Source organism: Zingiber officinale, chromosome 1A, assembly GCF_018446385.1.
Source record: "Zingiber officinale cultivar Zhangliang chromosome 1A, Zo_v1.1, whole genome shotgun sequence".
NCBI lineage: Eukaryota > Viridiplantae > Streptophyta > Magnoliopsida > Zingiberales > Zingiberaceae > Zingiber > Zingiber officinale.
In genome coordinates, this window is record NC_055987.1 from 193,571,012 (window position 1) to 193,594,043 (window position 23,032).

General features: G+C 36.5%; 3 protein-coding genes across 4 annotated transcripts; 1 reads left to right on the forward strand and 2 right to left on the reverse strand.

Annotated features, from left to right (window-relative positions):
* The first annotated feature begins 6,092 nt into the window (after positions 1–6,092).
* LOC122038993 (ribonucleoside-diphosphate reductase large subunit) lies at positions 6,093–11,090 on the forward strand. Its single transcript, XM_042598996.1, has 17 exons — positions 6,093–6,673; positions 6,771–6,832; positions 6,939–7,026; positions 7,229–7,492; positions 7,578–7,818; positions 7,904–7,980; positions 8,470–8,640; positions 8,717–8,809; positions 8,881–9,030; positions 9,136–9,222; positions 9,308–9,472; positions 9,556–9,675; positions 9,813–10,015; positions 10,084–10,233; positions 10,316–10,463; positions 10,579–10,662; positions 10,747–11,090. Exons 1-17 carry the CDS (start codon positions 6,446–6,448, stop codon positions 10,852–10,854), a joined length of 2,439 nt encoding a protein of 812 aa, XP_042454930.1. The 5' UTR covers positions 6,093–6,445; the 3' UTR covers positions 10,855–11,090.
* A 1,593-nt stretch (positions 11,091–12,683) lies between these two features.
* On the reverse strand, positions 12,684–13,376 carry LOC122009109 (acidic endochitinase-like). Its single transcript, XM_042565133.1, has 2 exons — positions 13,292–13,376; positions 12,684–13,243 (listed from the first exon to the last, which is right to left on the reverse strand). The coding sequence occupies exons 1-2, from the start codon at positions 13,374–13,376 to the stop codon at positions 12,684–12,686; spliced, it is 645 nt and encodes a 214-aa protein (XP_042421067.1).
* On the reverse strand, positions 13,347–16,200 carry LOC122038994 (protein YIP4b-like). Of its 2 annotated transcripts, XM_042598998.1 has the most exons (4): positions 15,621–16,200; positions 14,161–14,235; positions 13,799–14,077; positions 13,347–13,726 (listed from the first exon to the last, which is right to left on the reverse strand). In XM_042598998.1, the coding sequence occupies exons 1-3, from the start codon at positions 16,125–16,127 to the stop codon at positions 13,817–13,819; spliced, it is 843 nt and encodes a 280-aa protein (XP_042454932.1). In that variant the 5' UTR covers positions 16,128–16,200; the 3' UTR covers positions 13,347–13,726; positions 13,799–13,816. The 2 variants fall into 2 exon arrangements, with proteins under 2 accessions (XP_042454932.1, XP_042454931.1); XM_042598997.1 differs by having other exon boundaries at positions 13,347–14,077; positions 15,621–16,199.
* Positions 16,201–23,032: the final 6,832 nt, after the last annotated feature.

A 23,032-nucleotide genomic window follows, 5' to 3' on the forward strand; every position in this document is an offset into this window, starting at 1 on the left:
AAAGGCAAGAACAAGTATAAGACCCTAAAGGCGACATGAGATGAAACGTCGTCCAAATAAGAGGTCGAAGCTTTTTCTGGACTTGCGTTGATGGTAAGTCATCAAGAAGATGAACATGAAGAAATCTTGTCTGAAATGAGCATCGATGAAGGGGGAGCATCAACAGAAGAAAACATCACTTCAGGGGGAGCTACAGACAACGAGATCGACAAGTTAGGTACGATCTCTTCCACCTGATAAGTTGTTTAAATGTATTAAATTATTAATTAAATATTGTTGCAAATTTGAAAAAGAAAATAAAGAATTGAAATTAATTCTAGTTAAATCTTGTCCATTAGAAGAATTTGACAAAGTAAAATTGGAAAATGATATTTTGCAAAAAGAAATAAAGAACTTGAAAAATCATGCATACTCATATAATACAAATAGTGGAAAATTTAATAGTCTAAATTAGTATTTTTATTACCACAAAGGATAAATTAGAAAAAATTCTCAGAAATATATACCAAAGAAATTTCTAATTAACTCAGTTAGAATGAATCTATATTGGGTTCCAAAGACTTGTCTAAATTAAAGTTTAATTAAACTTTGGGCTTTTAGAAAGTACATTAAATATTTGATTTCATTATGTGACTTTGTCTAGAAGTAGTTGATGATCCAATAACCAAGAAGATCTAGTGTCTCACCACAACCTGTAAACCAATTAATGAAATAAAATGTTTAATTGACTAACTAATAAAGTATTTAATTATAATTAAAAAATACTTTAAATAGTTACTCATTTTTTTAACTTAGAAATTTTAACTTAATTTTTTTTATCAACTTTACTTTTTCCAAAATTATTTCTACAAAATTAGTTTTTTGCAAACTTAGAAAAATATTGATATTATATCTAGATTTTTTAAGAATTTTTTTTTTAAAATTATTTTAAGTGTTATTAAAATAAACTTGATAAGTTTTTCAAAATATTAAAAATCAGTTGTTTAAAAAAAAACTTTCCCATTTTTTTTAAAATAACCCTTATATTTTTTTTATATCCCGTTTTTTATGTAATCAAAGGGGGAGAAGGGAAGATTAACTCTAAGGGGAGGTAATTTAACCTTTTTAAATTTTTACACTTTAATTAAAAATTTATTACTTATATTTTATGTTGGTTTACCCTAACTTAACTTGGGTTGCTCATATCAAAAATGGGGAGATTGTTGGTACTCCAAAGTTGTTTGATGTGATCAAACAAGTTAAGTTAGGCCCTGTTGTGTTTAACCCTGTGTCTAAGTGTGCAAGAACTTAGGAGCACAGAAAGTCGAGCAAAAGACGCAAATAACTAGAAGGATGACACGGGAGAGAGCCGACGGGCTCGATACGTCTGAGGGACGAGGTGTTGCGGAAGAGTACGTGGGCGGATGAGAAGGACGCACGCGGCGTTTTCGAGGGACGAGAAGCCAAAGCGGAAGCTTGCTCGAGGAGAAGGCTGGAAGTTGGGTTCGGGTGAGTTCTATTCTGGATGATCGAAATCACCTAAGCTAGCGGAGCTGAAGTGGAAGGCCCAGACTGGAAAAAGTCAACAAGGTTGACTTTCATGGTCCGGACGCCCGGACTGAGTCTAAGCCCCTGGAGTTGAATTCTATCTGAATCGTGTTTGACCGCGATCCGTTATGAAAGAGATAAAGTTTTATCCCCCTCTAGACGCCTGAAACCTTTCCAGGCACCCCGACCAAGACTATAAATACAGGCTTGGTCCAAGAAGCTAGATACAACAAGCATTCTTGCAACAACACTTGTATGCTTCTAGTTTTCCATTTAGCTTTCTGTTTTTGTGCGATCATTGCTGTAAAGAGTCTTCTCCGCCTGAAGGAGATATTAGTGCACTCCACTTTTTTGGATTATCAATCTCCTCGGTTGTAACCAAATAAAACTTTTGTGTCTCTGTCTTTTTGGTTTCATTATCATTTCTTATGCAAGTGTTTTATTTTAAGTTATAAGCCGAGAAAGGTTCTTTTGTTTGATTTTGTGCAGGGGATATTCAACCCCCCTTCTAGTCGGCCGCCAACGGTCCTAACAAGGTTGACTTATCGACACGGTCTCTCTAACACTCGAGTCAATTACCGAAAGAAGTGGGCAAAGGAAAAGAAGAAGTAAACAAAGCATAATGGAGCTTAATGAAAAAGAGTTGCCTCCACTTGTAGGAATAAGATAACCAATCTCTTGAATCTTTACCTCTCAGGGTGCTTATATAAATATCTCAAGGGAATCTCCACATCATTTTACTTTCATGACTTTCTATTTCTTCTTGCCTAAATAAAGGAGGATGAAGTTTTTGACAATCTGTTATTATTCTTCCACTCCTTGTTTGCCATGTAAGATGAGGATGACATCAAGGGAACTTCCTTTGACATCTACTAATTATCTCTCCATTCATTGATTGTCATGTACTATAAAGAAGTAATCAAGCGAATCGTCTCTGACATCCACTACTTGTTTCTCCATTCATTGATTACCATGTGTTGTGTTATAAATACAATCAAAGTCTCATATTAAAAAGATATGAAAAAAAAAACATGGGTTTAAAATGGATGAAAATATCTCTATTGATATGAGATCTTTTTGGTAATGCCCAAAAATAAAATCATGAGGGCTTAGGCCCAAAGTGAACAATATCATACTATTGTGGAGATATATGAATTCTTTCAGTTCGAACAAATGGTATCAGAGCCATGATCCAGATTGAATGCCATGTTGGATGACCTTGAACGAAGTTGAGGGAAGGTCCGGTGCTGGTCAAGGGTGATCAAGATGCTTACGGGGAGATCTAAAGTAGGTTAAGGTGATTAGATTGTTGGGAATACAATCAAAGTTCCACATTGGAAAGACATGAAAAAATCATGAGTTTAGAAGAGATGAAAATATCTCCATTGGTATAAGACTTTTTGGGTAAAATCAAAAAATAATCATGAGGCTTAGCGCTAAAATGGATAATATTATGCTATTGTGGAAATATCCAAATTCTTATAGACACAACAATTAGTAACTAGAAACTTCACAACAATGGATGTGTGACAAAAGATTCATCTTAACAAGTTAAGATATCCTCAATGCTCGGTAGAAGGTTTCTCTGAGGATCAATGTGTAATACTTATAATGCTTAATAGACCTTGCTTATATTACTTCCAAGAAATCCAATCATATTGTTCGGAAGACTTAACTATATTACTCGAAGGAGCTCAACTGGGTTGTTGGGAGAAATCCCACCATATTTGTTCGGAAGAAGTCCGCCACATTGCTCGGAGGAGTCTAACTATATTGCTCGATGGAACTTGGTGGTATTGCTCTACAAAACTTAGTAATATTGCTCTACATAATTTGATGATATTATTTTGTGAAATTTTGGTAATATTGCTCTACGGGAAAACTTAGTAATATTACTCTGCAAAACTTTAAGTACATTAATTGTTCCGTAGAATCTTAGTAACATTGCCTTCTATGCGGAAGAACTGAGTGGTATTGCTCTTTGAAACTTGGTGGTATTATTATGCGGAAGAACTTAATAATATTGTCCTACACAATCTTAGTAATGTTGCTATGTAAAAGAATTCAGTGGTATTAGTTTGTAGAAGAATTTAGTAATCCTGTCCTACGAAATCTTAATAATATTGTTTTACCGAAGATTTAGTGGTATTGGTTTATGGAAGAACTTAGTAATATTGTTCTACGAGAAACTTAGTGGTATTGATTTATAGAGGAACTTAGTAATATTGCCTTACAAAATCTTAATAATATTGCTCTACAGAGAATTTAGTAATATTATCTTATGAAATCTTAGTAATATTGTCCTACAACTTTATAGTAATATTGTTATGTGAAACTTACTATACATGTTATGACACTGTATCTATATTACTAGAACTAACTTAACCAGATTGTTAGAAAGACGGTAAATCAGAGAAAATTCTTAATCATAACTTTAACTTTGCATGCAGTCCCTAATAAAAAAAAACTTTATTTCCACTCTTTACATATAAAATTTTATTTGCTTCAATTCCCTCATTCAAATATTGTTATCTAATTGCTCCTCAGATTTTTTAGGTACAAAAGGTCTAAAAATTAGTATAATTTCTTTTAAAGTCAGCATTTTATACTAGAATCGAGTATATTTTCTATCAAAATTGCCACTTATATTTTTTTAGATACAAAAATCTAAAAATGAGTATAATTTCTGTTAAATTAAGCATTTTACACTAGAATCAAATATATTTTCTATTAAATTAAGCACGATTTTTTCCTACTTAATATAATTCCTCCTAAATCCAGTATCATTTAAAGAAAATTTAGTATACTTTTCATCAAATTAAATATAATTTAAAGAAAATTTAATATATTTTTTATCAAAAAAAAATCATACTTAATTTGATAAAAAATATATTAGATTTTAATTTAATGTACTGAATTTAAGAGGATTATATTATTTTTAGTTTTTTATATTTAAAAATATCAGAGATAATTAAGTAAAATATGTTTAACTAGAAAATATAAATAAAATTTTTTATCAATAAGTCCGACATATAAAATCTTATTTAAATAATGAAGAGTGCATGCACATTTTCCTATATAAAGTCTTAGGGGGCGTTTGGTTCTTTCATAGGAATAGGAATCGGAATGGGAATCATTGTATTGTGGAATGGGAATGATTATGAGCATGGATATCACTCTTAAAAGTAATGTTTGGTTAATTGTATATCTTCTATCGGAATAAATCAAAGTTTCCTTTTTTATCCTTAAAGGAAAATAAGAGAAAAAATTAGATGTGAGAGAAAGATGAATGTGAGAGAAAAATATGATGAAAGAGAATGATGAGAGAGAAAGTATTATGAGAGAGAAAGTGTGATAAGAAAGAATGAAGAGAGAGAAAGTGTGATGAGAGAAAATGAAAAAAAGAGAGTGTGATTGGAGAGAGCATAATAAGAGAAAATATGATGTGAGAGAAAGTATGATAGAAGAGGATGAAGAGAGAGAAAATATAGTGAGAAAAAATGAGGAGAGAGAGTGTGATGAGAGAGATTGAGGAGAGAGAAAGTATGGTGAGAGAAAAAGAGAACAGTGAATATGATGGGAGAGATTGAGGAGAGAGAAAGTATGATGAGAGAGAAAGTATGTTGAGGAAAAAAGGAGTAAGTGTGATAAGAGAGATTGAGGAGAGAGAAAGTATGATGAGAGAGAAAGTGTGTTGAGGAAAAAAGGAGGAAGTGTGATAAGAGAGATTGAGGAGAGAGAAAGTATGATGAGAGAGAAAGTGTGATGAGGAACAAAAGAAGGAAGAGAGTGCGATGGAAGAGATTGAGGAGAGAGAAAGTATGATGAGAGAGAAAGTGTAATGAGAAAAAAGAGGAAATAAAGTATGATAGGAGAGATTAAGGAGAGAGAAAGTGTGTGATAAAATGATGAGAGAGAAAATATAATGAGAGAGAATAAGGAGAGATAAGTGATATGAAAGAAAAAAATAAATAAATATATTTTGATATTTGATATTAATGGAGAAAATTTTAGTTTTAAGTCAAGGGTATTTTTGGAATAAGGGAATATTTTGATTCATTGAAGGGGAGGTACATGGGAATGAGTCATTACCCAATTTCAAGGATTCATTCCCTTATTTATATTCCTATTCCTATAATCCAAACATTAACAATGAGAATCAATGATTTCCATTCCCATTCCCCACTCCTATTACCCTAAATCAAACGCCCTCTTATTTATTAATCGGGGGTGCCTGTAAATTTTCCCTCAGAAAGAAGTAACTTACTAACTACATTGTGCGGAACATTCTGCCCGTATTCAGGAATAAATCCGAATGCTAAAATAAAAATGTACATTTATTTTGACGATGCTAAAATAAAAATAAGGAATGACTTTTTATTTTATTTTATTTTTTCCCGCCAAATAAAATCCGAGATGCTTCAACTGTTACATGGACTGTCCATCGTCGGTAACGGTTCGAGCGATATATGAGGTGACGCTTGCACTATGTTTAAGTTTAATCAATCAAGCGGCGCGCATTCCCATTAAGTTGCTTCGTGAGCACGCCACTCCTCCCAGTCTGTCACAAATAATTGAGAGCCCGCCAAACGTTTCCTCGCTTTCCTTTTCTTTCCTTCCTTTCCTTCCTACAATCTCGCTAAACCCGGTTCGCTAAGGAGCCACGCCGTCCCCTAAAACCCGCGCCCAAAGTTTCAGGCTCATGCCATTGTTCCTTGGCGCCAAAATTTAATTTCCCACGGACTCTTCCCCTGCAAGATTCCCCAATCCCAAACCCTAATTCCATTTTATTTATACCCGTGATCGACCGACTGCTCTCGTCGCATCCTCTTCGGCAGCAGCACCGCAATCCACTTCCTTTTCCGTACGCCTTCCAATCGTTCGACGGAATTCCCACAGAAGAAGAAGGGATTTGAAGATGTACGTGGTGAAGCGGGACGGGCGCCACGAAGCCGTCCACTTTGACAAGATCACGGCGCGGCTGAAGAAGCTCAGCTACGGGCTCAGCCAGGAGCACTGCGACCCCGTGCTGGTCGCTCAGAAGGTCTGTGCCGGCGTCTACAAGGGAGTCACCACCAGCCAACTCGACGAGCTCGCTGCCGAGACTGCCGCTGCCATGACCGCCAACCACCCTGACTACGCCTCGGTACTCCCCGTCCTATCCGATACTTTCTAATCGGCGTCTATTATATTCATTTTTGGTTGCGAGAGGCCATTGATTTTTTTTTCTTTTTCTTTTGTAGCTTGCCGCGAGGATTGCGGTTTCTAATTTGCACAAGAACACGAAGAAGTCGTTCTCTGAAACGTTAGTGCTTTGGCACTCTCAATTTGTTTGATTCAGTTTTTTTTTTTCAAAAAAAAAAATGTTTTGTTACTGGTATTGACTTTCTACATTGTGGTTATGGATTTAGGGTAAAGCTGATGCATTCTCACTTCAACGAAAGATCTGGTCAGGAGGCCCCTTTGATTGCTGATGATATATATGAGATAATCATGAATGTAAGCTTTGTGCTACCTGTTCCTTTACTGCTCACATCTCCATTTTGTCAGTGTTTTACCTTTTCTTTACCACTTTTTGAATTTTTCTTGAGCTCTGATGTGAGTTTGATATCAACTGTAATTTGAATTTGATCCCTTTTCTTTAAAGTAAATGTTTTGTGAAGGTGCTTGGTTGTTTAATTCCTTGGATTGAAAATTTCAGAATGCTGCTCGTTTGGACAGTGAGATAATATATGATCGAGACTTTGACTATGATTACTTTGGCTTCAAAACTCTAGAGAGGTCATATCTCTTGAAAGTCTCTGGAAAGGTAGTTGAGAGGCCACAACACATGTTAATGAGAGTTGCCGTTGGAATCCACAAAGATAACATTGAGTCTGCCATCAGAACATACCATTTGATGTCTCAGCGGTGGTTCACTCATGCTTCCCCCACTCTGTTTAATGCAGGCACACCTAGGCCTCAGGTATCAACTACAAGTTTTGGTAATTATTGGCTGAATTACATATGCTTGTTCTTGGTTTGCTCATTCAATCAATCTGTTTTTCCAGTTAAGTAGCTGCTTTCTGATATGCATGAAGGAAGATAGCATTGAAGGCATTTATGATACTCTTAAGGAGTGTGCAATAATAAGTAAATCAGCTGGAGGAATTGGTGTTTCTGTTCACAACATTCGTGCAACTGGTAGTTATATCCGTGGAACAAATGGAGCATCCAATGGCATTGTTCCAATGCTGAGGGTGTTCAATGATACTGCTCGTTATGTTGATCAGGGGGGAGGCAAGAGAAAGGGTATTTTGGTTACTCTTCATTAACTACGATTTCATATGTCTAAATTCAAATCTTAATTTGTGTTTCTTGATTTTAAATATGGTAGGTGCATTTGCTATATATTTGGAACCTTGGCATGCAGACATATATGAGTTCCTTGAGCTTAGAAAGAACCATGGGAAGGTATGCTTTCCTAAGACATTTACCATTTTTTCTAGAAAACTATTCAAATTGGTTGTTGTTGGTTTGGTTTTCTCTGTATCTTTCACTGCATATTGTTTCATATGCACACATGATCTAGAAAATCCTCGCATCGTAGATGTGGAACCTTTCATATACTTATTTATGTTTGTTACTAAATTATTTTAATTTTTTTTCTTTAACAAATCAACTTCATACTGTTGCTGCATTTTTTTTTATGTAATCAATGGCGAGCCTGAGTAAATATGATGATCCATGAAAAATTTAGTGCATGTTTTACAATTGGGAATCTAAGGTTCAATTTATGAGTTATTATTTTTAAGATGCCAGCTTTTCATCCTTTAAAGTATCAGTCTCATAATGCCCTGATGAAGCAGACACGCATACCTATTGTGCTGCAAATAGTTAAATAAAACTGTCACCCCTTGGTTTCTGAAACAATGTTTTTTGCTATATTCCTCAATTCTGCAGGAAGAGCATAGAGCTAGGGATCTATTTTTTGCCTTGTGGATTCCTGATCTCTTCATGGAAAGAGTTCAGAGTAATGGCCAATGGTCTTTGTTTTGTCCTAATGAATCCCCAGGACTTGCTGATTGTTGGGGTGCAGAATTTGAGAAACTCTACCTAAAATATGAGAGTGAGGTAAGTTTGTCTAGTAAGTTTCAAATTCATGTATATTTGAATTAATATCTCAGATTGTTTCTTGCTATGAGTTTAGGGGAAGGCCAAGAAGGTTGTTGCAGCTCAGAACCTTTGGTTTGAGGTCCTTAAATCTCAGATTGAAACTGGAACACCTTATATGCTTTTCAAGGTACTGACTTCAACTACAATTTACTAAGCTTTTGTAAAAGAAATTTCTATAATATTGCCTTTACCATATAGGATTCTTGCAATAGAAAAAGCAATCAACAAAATCTTGGCACTATCAAATCTTCCAATCTATGCACTGAGATCATTGAGTTCACCAGTCCTACTGAAACAGCTGTGTGCAACTTGGCATCTATTGCTTTACCACGATTTGTCAGAGAGAAGGTGTGTTATCATTCATCTTTGTTTATATTTTGTGTGAATAGATACCAAATTAGCTCTCTGATTTTGCTACTGACTTGCTGTTTTCTTTTTATGATTTCTGTTCAGGGAGTTCCATTAGAGTCACATCCATCCAGGTTGGTTGGCAGCAGTGGCTCTTCAAATAGATACTTTGATTTTGAGAAGCTTGGAGAGGTAATACTTGACAAGCCTAATTGAAATACTGATTAGATCAACTTAAGATATTTGCTAAAACACAAATTTTTTCTTGATTTTATAGGTTACAGCAATAATAACAGCAAACCTCAACAAAATAATTGATGTGAACTACTATCCAGTTGAAACTGCAAGAAGATCAAACTTGCTACATAGACCAATAGGAATTGGTGTTCAGGGTTTGGCAGACACTTTCATCTTACTCGGCATGCCTTTTGATTCTCCTGAGGTAGCTGCCTAAATGGGATCATTTCAACTATTATCTTATTGCTATAGTAAAATTTTGTTTTTATAATCCACTTTTGTCCATAGGCGCAACAACTTAACAAGGATATATTTGAAACCATATACTATCACTCTCTGAAAGCTTCTTCTGAAATTGCTATTACTGATGGCCCTTATGAAACATACCAAGGAAGTCCTATTAGCAAGGTTTGGATCTGTTTATTTTTGTTATTAGTTTTTGGTATTAACTTTATCTCTAGGCTTAGGTGCTTATCAGTCAACACTGCTCCCCCAATATTTTTTTTCAAGTTATCACTGTCAATATTTCCTTTCATGTTTCATAGGGAATTATCCAACCTGACATGTGGAATGTTACACCTTCTGACCGATGGGATTGGTCTGCACTACGCGAAATGATAGTTAAGCATGGTGTCAGGAACTCACTTCTTGTTGCTCCTATGCCTACTGCATCAACTAGCCAGATTCTTGGAAACAATGAGTGTTTTGAACCATATACATCCAATATTTATACTCGCAGAGTTCTTAGGTATGCCTTGTAATCATGTTCTTCCATAAGCATTGTTTAGCTTTCTATGACCAATTTATATATTCCAGTGGGGAATTTGTGGTGGTGAACAAACATCTCTTACATGACTTGACTGAGATGGGTTTGTGGTCACCTATTCTCAAGAACAAGATAATTCATGAGAATGGTTCTGTCGCTAAGATTCCTGAAATTCCAGAAAATTCGAGAGCAATTTACAAGTAAGATCACCCAATCAAATTAGATTTTCTCATTTTCTAATTTTTTTTCCCTTAATTGCTAATGAGACATTCATGATACTAGAACTGTCTGGGAAATCAAGCAAAGGACTCTAGTTGACATGGCCGTCGATCGTGGATGCTATATTGATCAGAGCCAGAGCCTTAACATCCACATAGACCAACCAAATTTCGGAAAGCTAACATCATTGCACTTTTATGCTTGGTCTAAGGTCTGGCAGCTTTTGATTCTTAGCTAGTAATCTTCAATTGGTTATCTAGAAACGATGCTTCTATCTTCTACCTCAAGTTGCATTGACGTCGTGCTATTCATCCTTCCGAATGTAGGGCTTGAAAACTGGAATGTATTACCTGCGAACTCGTGCCGCTGCTGATGCAATCAAATTCACTGTGGACACTTCCTCACTTCAGGTTAATTTGAATGTCAGAATTGCTATTTTACGATCCACAACACTATATATATGTTTGGTATTGATTTCAATATGCTGGACGCAGAAAACTATGGCAGTGGAGAAAGTGGAGAACGGTGATGTAGAAGCCAAAATGGCACAAGTTGTCTGTTCTTTGGAGAACAGGGAAGAGTGCATGGCCTGTGGAAGTTAATCCTGTGTAATGTTTCCGTGGCAGGCCTCAAAGACAAAGAAAAGGATGTACCATCTGCTATCCTAAACGAATACGAAAGCATCGTTGCGTGGTAGTGTATTTGTGATTAGATTAAGCCAATGGCACTAATTTGCAGATATGGTTCTGAGTCAGTCAATGTGCAAAATGATCGTTGTTAGTTTTTTACAATCTGCAGCAAATTAAAAAAAGTCCTTGACTTTGTCAGTTGTCACAAATGAGTATTGTTTGTCGTTGGAATTTTATCAAATTATGCTATGATTTGGAAAAGGCCGTATGGCCTGTATCTAATATTCAAGATCAATTTCACATGAATACATTAAATTATATAGAACTAAACATGTAACATTCACACAGAGCACGCACGATCAATGCAAACAAACAAGGACGAGATCGAAAAAGCCACAACACCGTTCAAAGTTCAAGCTACACATCGCGCTTAACCGATGAACTATACCCAGTGAGATCGCCGTGGTACTTGGACCACAGCATAATTCCTCCGTACTTCGTAGACTCGCTTCCCCTGTTTGCTATAGTTCTTGAGATTTCTTTGAAGATTTTGTTGGAATACAATTAATATGTTGTCGGAGATTTTTAGGAGATTTAATTAAATTTAAAAATTACATAGAATTTAAATTTAACTTACAGTTGAGTTGACCTGAGCAGCTGATCTCATGCTGCCAGCAGAGATTGATTTTTATCCAAATGTCAACTTCAGAGTGACTGAGTGAGCAGAACATCCGAGCAAAGAGACCGGTCGGACGAGACAGATAGGCCGAGCAAGAGAGACCGGTCGGGTCGAGCAGACAGATCCGGCGACAGATAGGTCGGGCTGTCATAGAGGTCGACTGGGTCGAGCAGACAGATCAAACTGTTAGAGAGGTCGCCCGGGTCTAGCAGACAGACCGGCCGACAGACAGGTCAATCGAAGTAGACAGGTCGGACTATCAGAGATATTGGCCGGGTTGAGCAGACAAGTTGGGATGTCAAAGAGACTGGCCGACCGGACAAGCTGATAGGTCGACCAAAGATCCCGAACGGGCAGAGAAGTCTGTCGGTCTGACAAAGAGACCGACCGGGAGAGCAGACCGAGGCCTGCGAGTCACAGTTTCCTTGAAACAGATTCGCCCACCTCCGGCTGTGCTTCGAGGCTTACAAGGGTCGTCTATTTCCTAGGATACAACGACCGACCATGAATCCGACTAAGCACTGGTGGTCACGGCGAACTGAGTGGTACCCGAATGTTACCACGAGCACTCCGCCGAACAGGAGATGCACGACAGAGGAGGAGGAAGAAAAATGGAGAGCCTTTGCTTTGCTTACTGCGTGTTCTCTGCCTATGATCAGAATCTCCTTATATAGGAGCTCGGATCAATGACCAGAGTTAATGATCTTAATGGTCATTATTAGCCGAGCAGTGAAACAGACACTGTTTCACTCATTATTACTCGGCCGATTTTATTCTGCATTAATCTCGAATTTAATACATCCGTTTCATAGCAGCAAAAGATCTATTTGACAAAATATTGGTTAATCCACTTGGATAAATTTTGTCCGGACCGGTCCGACATTTGTGTGCACAGGTCACACTCGCACACGAGTCAACTTGGTTCAGTACAATTCGGACCCTGAATTTACAACCCCCTACGTACACACATATGAGAAAGAGTCTCTCCCCATATATTTATTTACATTCTTAATATATATAAATCAATATAAATCAACAAAAATACCTTAAAATTTCCAATGTGAAACTAAAATCCCATTCATAAAATCTATTTCCTCTACCATTTTTTCCTCCATTCACTTATTCAGCAGATTTTGTAAGAAACACGAATAAAGGTTGCAATTTGATAATTAAAATCGATATGGACACGAATGCAGATTGAGATTTTAAGGAAAAAATAAAATTGAATTTTTATGAGAGATTTGATTTGATAGCTGGCGAGTAGACCCCAGTATTGGCTGCCGCCGCTCTCGATGTCGAAGTCGACGCCGTCCAGCGCCGCCTCCCCCAGCGGCCGGGAGGAGGAGCCGCCCAGAAAGTTGTCCCAGACGTAGGCGGCGACTTCCCTGGCGTCGTCTGCGGAGGAGAGACCGTAGCTCCCGGCGCCGCCACCGATGGAGAGAAGCACCTCGACGCCGAGGCGCTGGCACTTGATGACGTCGGCGCTGAGGCCGATGCAGCCGTGGGAAAAGGGATCACAGTGGCCGGCGAGATTGAGAATGGGCGTCCGGCCGTTGCCGAAGGAGGATAGGAAGGCGAGGTTAACAAAGCGGTAGTCGCCGGAGGCGCAGGTGGCCGCGAGGGTGCCTTCATTGCCGTTCTGGCCCCAGTAGATGGCGATGCTGCCGGCGTCCGACCTGGAGTCTTCATTTAAATTAAAAAAAAAAAAAGTATATCAGCTGAGAGATCTACTCGTCAGCCCAAAAATCATATAAGCCTCCCTAAACAACTCCGTGACGAAATAATGGGGAACAAATGCACAACATTTTATTTTCATCTTCAAAAATCATAAAAGGCTAATAATGCCAAGAACAACAAAGCAAATATTTCAAGCACACGAGTTACGCTTTAGCCAACATTTTTATTTTTTTGGGGTATCAACGGGACCCGGTATTAGGTCTGGACTAAAGTAGGCCAATCCCTTGGATCAATTTAGACCAAGAACTGGAGGCCAAAACATTTAATTCTATTAGTAAAAGGGTACTACCCGCTAGAACCGAATTTTGGGCTGGTTCAGCAGGAAAAATTGGGAACCGGTTCAGGTTCAAAAATCACTAGTAGAAGTCCTGAGTACAAAAGAGTTATTCCATGGAATTTGGAAGTCCAAAACTGTGTTGAAGACACCACCTGTTGATCAGTTGCAAATTTGTATGAAGACACCATGGAATTTGAAGTACAAAACTTTGTTGAAGACACCACCTGCTGTCTGTTGATTGCTTAATCTATCGCAATGATGAAGAAGCCAACTGAAATATACATTAGGAAAACAGGATACAGAGCTAAAGCTTTTCTTCTCGGATTAACAGCTGCGCTCATGAAGGGATATGCTGCCCATGAACTCCATGACAAAGTTATTGAGACCACAATTATTTTGATCATGATGTTATGCTTCAGCAGACAGATTAGAGCTCCGACATCCAAAGGAAAGAGACAGTAGCCAAGAAGACTCAAACTCTGAAAGAAGATGATTTGTCCACCCTGTCAGTAAACATGAAACAAATTAGTAAATGGTCGTGAAGCTTATGCCACAAATGAGGTGGATATGATACTGAGTTATTTACCAGAAGCAAAACATTCAGTGTCAGAATTACAGCACCAGCAGCAAGGACAGCAAATGCAACAGCAAAGACTTGGGACTATGATGAGGAAAACAAAAAGAAAAAGAAAAAAAGGGTAAGCCCATGGGAAAATGGAATGCCATTAAGAGAAATCATCCACTAAGAGCTCAGTGCTTGATCTCTCAAATTTGAAAATTAAAAATAAAGTTATTTGGTAAACAAGGGTGGTATCTTTATGATAATATATGAACATTTCTGGGTTAACATGATTAAAAACAAAATACTTAGGAAAAAACATCAGATATTGTATTTTTTTATCAATGCAAGCAAAAAAACCAGGAGTGACTCCTTCAATTGCTAACGCCACATAAATTAGTAGCAAGATAAGAGTACTTAGTGCAATCTTGATAGAATCTGACCAAACAATATTTGCCAGTTTCTACCAATTACGGACCTAAAGTCTTACTGGTGCCTAGTTCTAAAAGGTCATGTTAGTAAAGCTAAATGAGAGTTAGATAATACAGCGGTTTTTAGCTTTAACATATGCTTTCATATTGATCCTGCATTGCAACTGCACTTGCTGAATAAATGTTACAGAATGCTGGTGTTTCAAAGGGATTCTTTGAATAATTTTGAAATAGAAAACAACTTATCTTAGTGCAACTAATTTATTACTAGACTGCTGGAAGTTGAAAGCCACCAACGACTAAACTAAGCTTAAGAATAAAGAAAGTATCCAAAATGACAAAAATCCTTGTTACATATTGCACAGTAAGGCTTGTCAAGCAACATGGTATATGACAAACCTGACTTTTTACATGAATACCGCTACTATTCATAAAAAAAAACTGAAATCATTATAATCTTTCTTATATTTTGTGAAACTATGTTACTGCTTTTTGGCATTGTTGATAGTGATGGGTAGCAAATCCTAGCATTGTTCGATTGAACTAATCAAATGAAACAAGCTGTTTATCAAAGTCATATGAATATACTTTACATCTCAGAATATACTAGTTCCCCAACCTCCTGGTTCAAATAGTACTTATCTAGTGCGTTCAGAACTTAACAATAGAAAAGAACCAATTTTTTATAGAAGGGTGACGATTTCTTAGCTCATGTCAGTGCACAAAAAGTTCGAGCAATCTTTTTTTTTATTTCCTGCACTGAATAATTTTCTATTAAATATGCGGTCCGCAATGAATAATGCACTCTACATCACATGAAAACATTTAGGTCATTTAGTTACCAGTTTGTTTCCGAGGTAATTAAATTTTGCCAGTGAACTCCATTGCGTAAATACTTAAACTCTAAGATCTATCAACACCATTGGACATCGATTATTCATATTGTTCTAATCAAAAGAAAGTAAACATTCAACATCTTCCAAATGACAATGTTCAATTGAAGAGGGACCTCATCGATTAGTCTCAAAAGGGATACGAAGATCCATCGTATTTTACCTTCTTCACGGACGCCGACCAAGAGAGCACGAGCCCGAGAAATATGATGAAGAAGAATGGCCCCCAAAGATCCCAATCCCTCAGCGCTTTTCCCGGATCCTCTCTGAAAGGGTTGGGGAACACCACCAACTTCAGATTGCTCACGATCCGCGTCAGATCCCGCTTCACCGTGTCCCACACGGGCTCCGTGAGGGTGTCAGGCGGCGACCCGAACCCCTCGGAGGAGAAACCCCCACCCGATCGGGAAACAGGGGAGGAGGAGGGGAGCGGCGGAGGCTGAGGGGGTGAGGAGAACATGGAGGGGGGCAGCTTCTGGTAGGCGGAAGGTGGATGGGGGCCAGAGGGGATGAAGGAATGGGAGACGGGGATGGAGGCACGGGGAGGGCTAGGGGGTCGGGCAGGGAGGACGGTGGCGGAGAAGGAGCCGGAGTTGATGAGGTCCTCGATCTCATCGATGTCGGACTGGGCGGAAGAATGGTGGAGGGGTATCGTATCACCGTGCGTCATCGTCGCTGGGAGAAGCCGGCGATCGGCGATTCGAGGAAGACGCGGAGGGAGAGAATAAGAGACTTCGACGGGGAATTGGTAACTTATATACAACGGAGTCACGAGACGAGGAGGTTGTTGCCCATGACTCATCTCAACCTCTATTTAATATGCTCGAAAAACTCCATTTAGTAGATTTTCCAATTTTGATTTACCATCCCCATTCTTCATATTTGATTAATTACTGTCCTCTTGGACGGTAGGATCGTTAAAATATAAGATGTTGTTACGTGAGATTTAATATTAAAATTTAGTACGTCTGAATATATTTGTCATATGTCTTGATCAATTATATTAATAATAAATAGTCATCCATTTTTTATGGACAGGTTGATTGAGGTACGGGATGAGCGAATTAACTTTTTGTCATATATTTGATTAATGAATAAATTTATGTTATAAATTTATCTATCTTGTTGATAAATTTGATAAATGATAAATGTATCAAGGTGAAGTCATATCTTCCTAGATATGCATAGACAAGATTCCTTAACCTATTATTATCCAAAACTTCTCTAGTACTATTTACCAATTTAAATTTTTATCCCTATTTAATCTAGTCCTAATTATTCAGTTGGGAAAATTATTATTTTGCAGGTGTTAACTAATTTGGATTGATTTTATAGTTGTAATAAACTTGATTGTAACTTATGTTTAAATTAAATTTGTAATTATTTGATTTAAATTTAGTTTTTTTATTTGAGTTTGATTTTATTTTACAGTTTATATTTGGATTTGAATTAATAGGTTTAGATGGATTTAGTTTTAGGTAATGAATTTTATTTTTAGATACATAAAATTGATTGAGTCCTATTTACTTAGTTAGATCAACTTTTGGAACCCAAGTTTTGGTTTATTTTGAATTTTGACTTATTAATGAGATAAAAGTTTTATTTATAGAGCTGGACTTAAATTCGAGTATGGACTTATTGTATACAACTTTTTGTGATTTAAGGATTAAGTCTAAATTCTTTGATCTTGTGATGAAGGTTTCTAACCCTCCATTAAGTTTATTGATTTTACCTTTTAAAATTATATTTTCCTACTTAAGTTTTACAGCTTGATTTGAATTTCCATTTCAATTTGAGTATTAATTTTTTCTTGAGGTGTTGATTTTTCTTAATAAGTATTTTAGTTTATTTTTCAAATCTAATTAATTTTTTATTAAGACATACAATTATTTTAAAGAATTTAGCAGTTAAGATAGATGAAGGAAATAAAGTACCCCTGACCCAGAAAAATGAAGGAATCGTCAAAGGTTTTAAACCAAGTAAAAAATTACTTGTGTTGGTGTGTGCTTGTCTTTTTCTTTCTAGCTTTTTTTTCTCTTTCTCTTTTTATCCACTACGTACTCTCAACTTTCAAAAAAGCGAAAAATTCTATTCACCCCCTCTAGTGTCTTTGTGATCCAACAAGTGGTATCAAAGCCAAGTCGGCTCTAAATTGGTGCAACCACCAATCAAGCAAGGGCGACTTTCAAATTGGTACAATTACCTTTTTGGACAAGTCTTCTCGCCTCTTTCTGGAATATCTTGAATTAGTGCAACACCAATCAAGTTTCTCTTTCGCGGCTAGTTCAGGGCTCCATTTGGAAGCTTCACGTATAATTCCATGACTTTCCATATTGGAAGAAATAGATGAAAGTGTACCTAAAGACCAACATCATGTATAATATTGCTCACTTTGGGCCTAAGTCCTCATGATTTTGCTCTCGAACTCTACCCAAAATGCCTCATGCCAATGAAGATATCTTTTTCTTATAAATCCATGATCTTTCCCATGTATTTACAATGTGTGATTATATTTACAACTTTACAATCCCAACAATCTCCCCTCAAACAAAGGACCACAAGATCCCTCTCAAGAATCGGATCACTCTTGACCTGCTCGGGGCCTCCCCACGAGCATCGGGTTACTCTTGACCTGCTCAAGGCTTCCAGGGTCGACCTTGAATTTTGAGGACCCCTGGGGCGAAAAGAGAAAAGGGATCTATAGGAAAAAAAAAAATACTAATGTACAATTTGAATATAGTTTAATAGAAAAAGTTGAAAATTAATATATTTTATTTAAAATATGATAAACTCTATACAAAATATATTTCTCAATATTCTTCAAAAAGTGCAACACCATACAAAATATATTTCTTAAGTTTTCCAAAAAGTGTAATATCTACAAATACAGAAAAAGATATAAATAATCATTAAAAAAATCTATATCTTCTAGTATTTTGAGAAATAAAATCATCAATAAAGTCTTCAAAATTAAGTTTTTCTAACACCTCATTTTCGATAAGTCATTTACATTCAAATCATTATCATCATTTTCTCTCAATTCTTCCTGCTTATTTGTTTCATGATTATAATCATCATTTTTTCTCAATTTTTTCCGCTCATTGATTGCATGATCATTTAATTTTTCTTGATTACTTGATTGCTGCTCATTTGTTGCATGATCATTTAGTTCTTCTTAACTTTCTTCTTGTAATTCATCAACTGAATCTTTAATTGAAGATCTAGCTTTAAAAAACTTACGAAGAACACCTTTGTCAGTTTTAATAATATGTTCCACTCTTTTTCTTTTATTTTTTTTTCTGATTTCAAGATTGATATTTTTTTAGAAATATGTTTGCACTATAAATTTTAAGTGTAAAAATAAAACACACAAAACGAGCAACAAAATTAATAGGGGATAACTCCCTGGAAATCTCCGACTAGCTCAATCTCCTTGTGGGTGGAGAAACCTCACCACAATCTTGATCACGTACACACGGATCACATATAGGAGCTTGGAAGACTACTAATAGGGGTTAACCATATCTATTTCGTCAACCATGGCGAAGCACCCCGAGCTCTCTTAAATAGAACTCGGGAGGAAACACCTAGTTGTGTTTCCCGCCACTAGTCGACTGGCATAACCACCAGTCGACTGGTCCTAAGTAAAATTTGATCGTTACAAGCCAACGGTCAACTATCAGTCGATCGATAAAAATACCAGTCGACTGCTATAGTAATGCTATAGTAACACTACAGTGACTACTACCGTAAAACTCTAATCCAAGGTTTGACTCCCGAGTATATTCACTCAGTACTCATCCTCGCCCGACTAACCTATACTTAGCCTTCTAGCTTCCTCCATCAGCCTTTCATCTCTCGGATGTCTCTCCATCATTCACGCCTTGCCTTTTGGAGCTTCCATCGACCTTGTCATTATTGTCAGGTCTTCCTTTGCTAAGACGCCGCGCCTCCGGGACTTTATTCATTGCCAAGTCACACTTGGACTTACGTTGTCAAAACTACATGCTTGGACTTATATCGCCAAGAGTCACTCTTGGATTTTCTTCCTCTGCCAAGATCACACTTGAACTTTCCTTATTGTACTTGTATCTTGCACACTCACAATGCATATCAAATACAACAATATGTAAGATCGTAGACATGCTAGAAGGGGGAGGGGAGGGGGGGGGGGGGGGGGGGGAATAGCACGCGTTGTTTTTTCGTTCGTTTTGGAAAACTTAAAGTAAATGCAGCGGAATAAAGAATGCAAAAGACAAGCAGCGCTAACAAGCTTTCTTTTACATGAGCATGTGGTGACTCCTACTCTAAGACTCATGATCGTTGATAACTTTCGATGGACAATCACTAATAGCTCGAATAACGATAATAAGTTTGAAGTACAACAACAGTATTATAAAGTTACCGATAATACAAATATGAAGAAATAGGATCGTCTATTGTCGGGGCAGCTGAGCGTTGTTGAATCGTTTCGGAGTAGCGCACAGCTTAGAAGATCATTCTGAATTCTGTTGTCAGTGTTGTTGAAGCAATTAGTAGAGTCCTCTTTTTATAGTCAACCTAGACTTGATCTAGATCCACTGATGTCGGGATCATATTTGACTTGTCACGATCCCTACTCTCATTTGCATTGCCACATAAGAGGTGCCGAAGTAAACTGCAGAGATAATAAATCAGCAAAAATTTATTTTTTTACTTGGGAGTAAATAGAAGCTACACAAAAGACATGCTAAAAAAAGATGTCACTAAAAATAAGAATCGCTATTTCTTGTATAGATTTTTCAAAATCAGAAAATTAAAGGAGCAGTTTAATTTGTTTTTTGAGCTTTCCTTTTTGTTATAAAAAGCTGGCCTGCCTTTGTTTTCTTTAACTTAATAGAGTTAAATAGTAATTTGGAAGCGTTTTAAGTTTATCAAACTCTATTATACAAGTGAAAACTAAAAGAAACTAATGATACTTTCGCTCTCTATTTTTAAACATAAAAAAGGTTTTAATTGTGTTTTGAAAAAAAAAATTAAAAGGGGAAAAGAAAATTGAGAGGGTAGACAAAATTTGATTGATCCTTAATTGAAAATTGGACAATAAACGGAAGCACTAAAATGGGTAAGATCTTTTTTTTTAAATAATAAATTAGATGAAAAATTATCATGTCAACTGCATGATCATCTTGATCTCCAGAACGCTTTATAAATGAAAAATTTATAAAAGATACCTCTTTATTTTTTAAATTTAATTATAATAAAAATAATATAATTACATCTGATTAATTTATTTTGCTTGGTCCATTTATCCAATTCACCGGATCTACTAGACCAAATTATCATGATCACCTATTTACATGGTATAATCAACTCAACCAATTCATTTGACTCTAAAATTTATAAACTCACTCAACCCACTGGAGTCAACAAATTTACCTCTAATCAACTCAACGTCCCTTAAAGGATGGATGATATAACATCCAACCTAAGATAATTAATCTATCCTCATGAAAATTTTCTACCGACAACCCAAGTAAATTAAGAAATATTTATAATGGATAGCCCTTAATTACACATTTTATTTAGAAATTTTTTTTTATAAATACATTGTAAATAGGGATTAAACAATAAATATTTAGATGACAACTTAACACTCTTCCCGTTATAGTATAGTCCACGACCAACTCAACATCTCTAATTGTATGGGTTAATCAATACTTAAATCATTTCATTTAATGATTTACATATGATGTCGTAATAAGTAATATTATATTTAATAAAAGTATAATTAAATTTAGTTTTTTTATAATTCAGATATTAGTCATCCTGAAAATGATCGATCATCTATGAAAAATTTTTTTTATCTACCAAAATTTTTTATCTACCATTCAAATAATCAAGAAGCATTGAAGAATCCGGGCGGACTTGATGAACCGTCCAGTGTCACAAAATTTTTAAACTCCTTGAGTGTAATATGTCATATGTGAAATTTAAACTCTTATTACCTAAGAAATCTGTCCATCTTTTACGATCGCCAAGTATCCACATCTTCGGTCTATCTAATTCTAAGATGACTAATCCAGTCTTATAAAAAATTTTAGACACTAGAATAAATTGGGAAAATGCATATGGAGACTCATCCTTACAGCCATCATCCTCAATCCGCTATCCACTAAGAGAAAAATCCTCCACAGTACACCACAACTGAGTCTTGAACCGGCCTTATGAAAATTTTTTCCCAAATACCAGGATAAATTAAGAAAATATATGTAGAGATCTATCTGATAGCTAACATTCTCTCTGTTATCCACTTAGAGAAAATCCCTGAGTAGGTTACAACTGAATCTCGAACCTGATAGGATGTTACAGGGCCTAACCACGACACCAGGGGTGTGCTGTCGGCCCCAGGTATCCAATTTAGCCCCTCTTAAATCATGGAATGGATGGAATTGATTCAGGCATCCATTATAATAGAGGTAACCAATTTCTATTCCATTCCCTCCGCCAAACGCAGCACGAACTGCACTTATTTTTTGGTATCTTAGGCACGTCCATCACCAAGAGCTCCATGAAAAAGAACTGCACTTAACTTTCGTTCAAAAGGTTCCAATACTTACTCGGATGAAGGCAAGTGAGCAAGAGCTCCATTCTGCTGTATGCTCTCCACCCAACCTGCCATGTTTCTGCTTTTGCTTTACATCACCGCAGCTGCCAACTTGTTCAAGCAAATCTCTTCCCATCTCGCTTTATTTCAGATTCTGTACTACACAAAATCCCCTGGCATATTACAACTCATAATAACTATAATAAACCATAACAAAAATAAATTCAAAACTAAAAGCTCACTAGTACCAATCTGGCAAACAATATCCTGATCCCTGCAGACACATGATATGTTCACAACTGTTTCCGGTAGTTGCCAAAGCAACTCTTGCCTGAACATAAATGCAGTAGGATCAAAACTAAAGCATTAGTTCTCTTCTCCAATTCAACTTCGCTGTGACAGCATTTTCTAGCCATGAAGAATGTAAAGAAGGATAAAGGCAAACTTCTAAAGCAAGCACTAATTATCTTGCCATCATAGTAAAAGCAATTGAACTATAACGAAATAAGTGATTGGGATGAGTAAAGCAATCAATTCAGGAATCACTAAGGATGTACACTCAACTGAACTCATATAAAATGAACGAGGCTTGCAATAGATCATAATAACTTGCCAACGGTGCAATTGCATTGTTGCACGAGTAACTAGAGTACTATGATATGTATCTTAGATAACAAGAAGACAATCTTCGCATGATATGAACACCTCTCCTTTGCAATTGGGACGTACAGCAAAATATTTGATAACAGGAAGACAAGATGGAGATTTAATCTGTATTTTTTTTTAATGAAAATAGTACAAAGTTGCATATTGAAACATGTGTGACAGAGGAAGAATTTTTACTGCAGTGTAGTAAACTGGGCACAGAAAGAGAGAAATATCCAAATGAGATCACCACGCGAGGTAGATTCCAACTTAATTACCGAGCAGCCATCATGTTTAGTCAATATAAATCCTTGTCCATAGATCAAAAACTCAAATGAGAGGAT

Coding starts and splice junctions, on each gene's coding strand:
- LOC122009109 (XM_042565133.1), bottom strand. CDS start 13,376: ATGAAAATAAAATGTTGTGCATTTGTTCCCCATTATTTCGTCACGGAG. Junction 13,244..13,291: donor TATGATTTTTGGGCTGACGA/GTAGATCTCTCA, acceptor ATTTAAATGAAG/ACTCCAGGTCGGACGCCGGC.
- LOC122038994 (XM_042598998.1), bottom strand. CDS start 16,127: ATGACGCACGGTGATACGATACCCCTCCACCATTCTTCCGCCCAGTCC. Junction 14,236..15,620: donor GGTCGGCGTCCGTGAAGAAG/GTAAAATACGAT, acceptor TCCTCATCATAG/TCCCAAGTCTTTGCTGTTGC. Junction 14,078..14,160: donor CACTGAATGTTTTGCTTCTG/GTAAATAACTCA, acceptor GTTTACTGACAG/GGTGGACAAATCATCTTCTT.
- LOC122038993 (XM_042598996.1), top strand. CDS start 6,446: ATGTACGTGGTGAAGCGGGACGGGCGCCACGAAGCCGTCCACTTTGAC. Junction 6,833..6,938: donor AAGAAGTCGTTCTCTGAAAC/GTTAGTGCTTTG, acceptor TTATGGATTTAG/GGTAAAGCTGATGCATTCTC. Junction 10,234..10,315: donor AATTCGAGAGCAATTTACAA/GTAAGATCACCC, acceptor TCATGATACTAG/AACTGTCTGGGAAATCAAGC.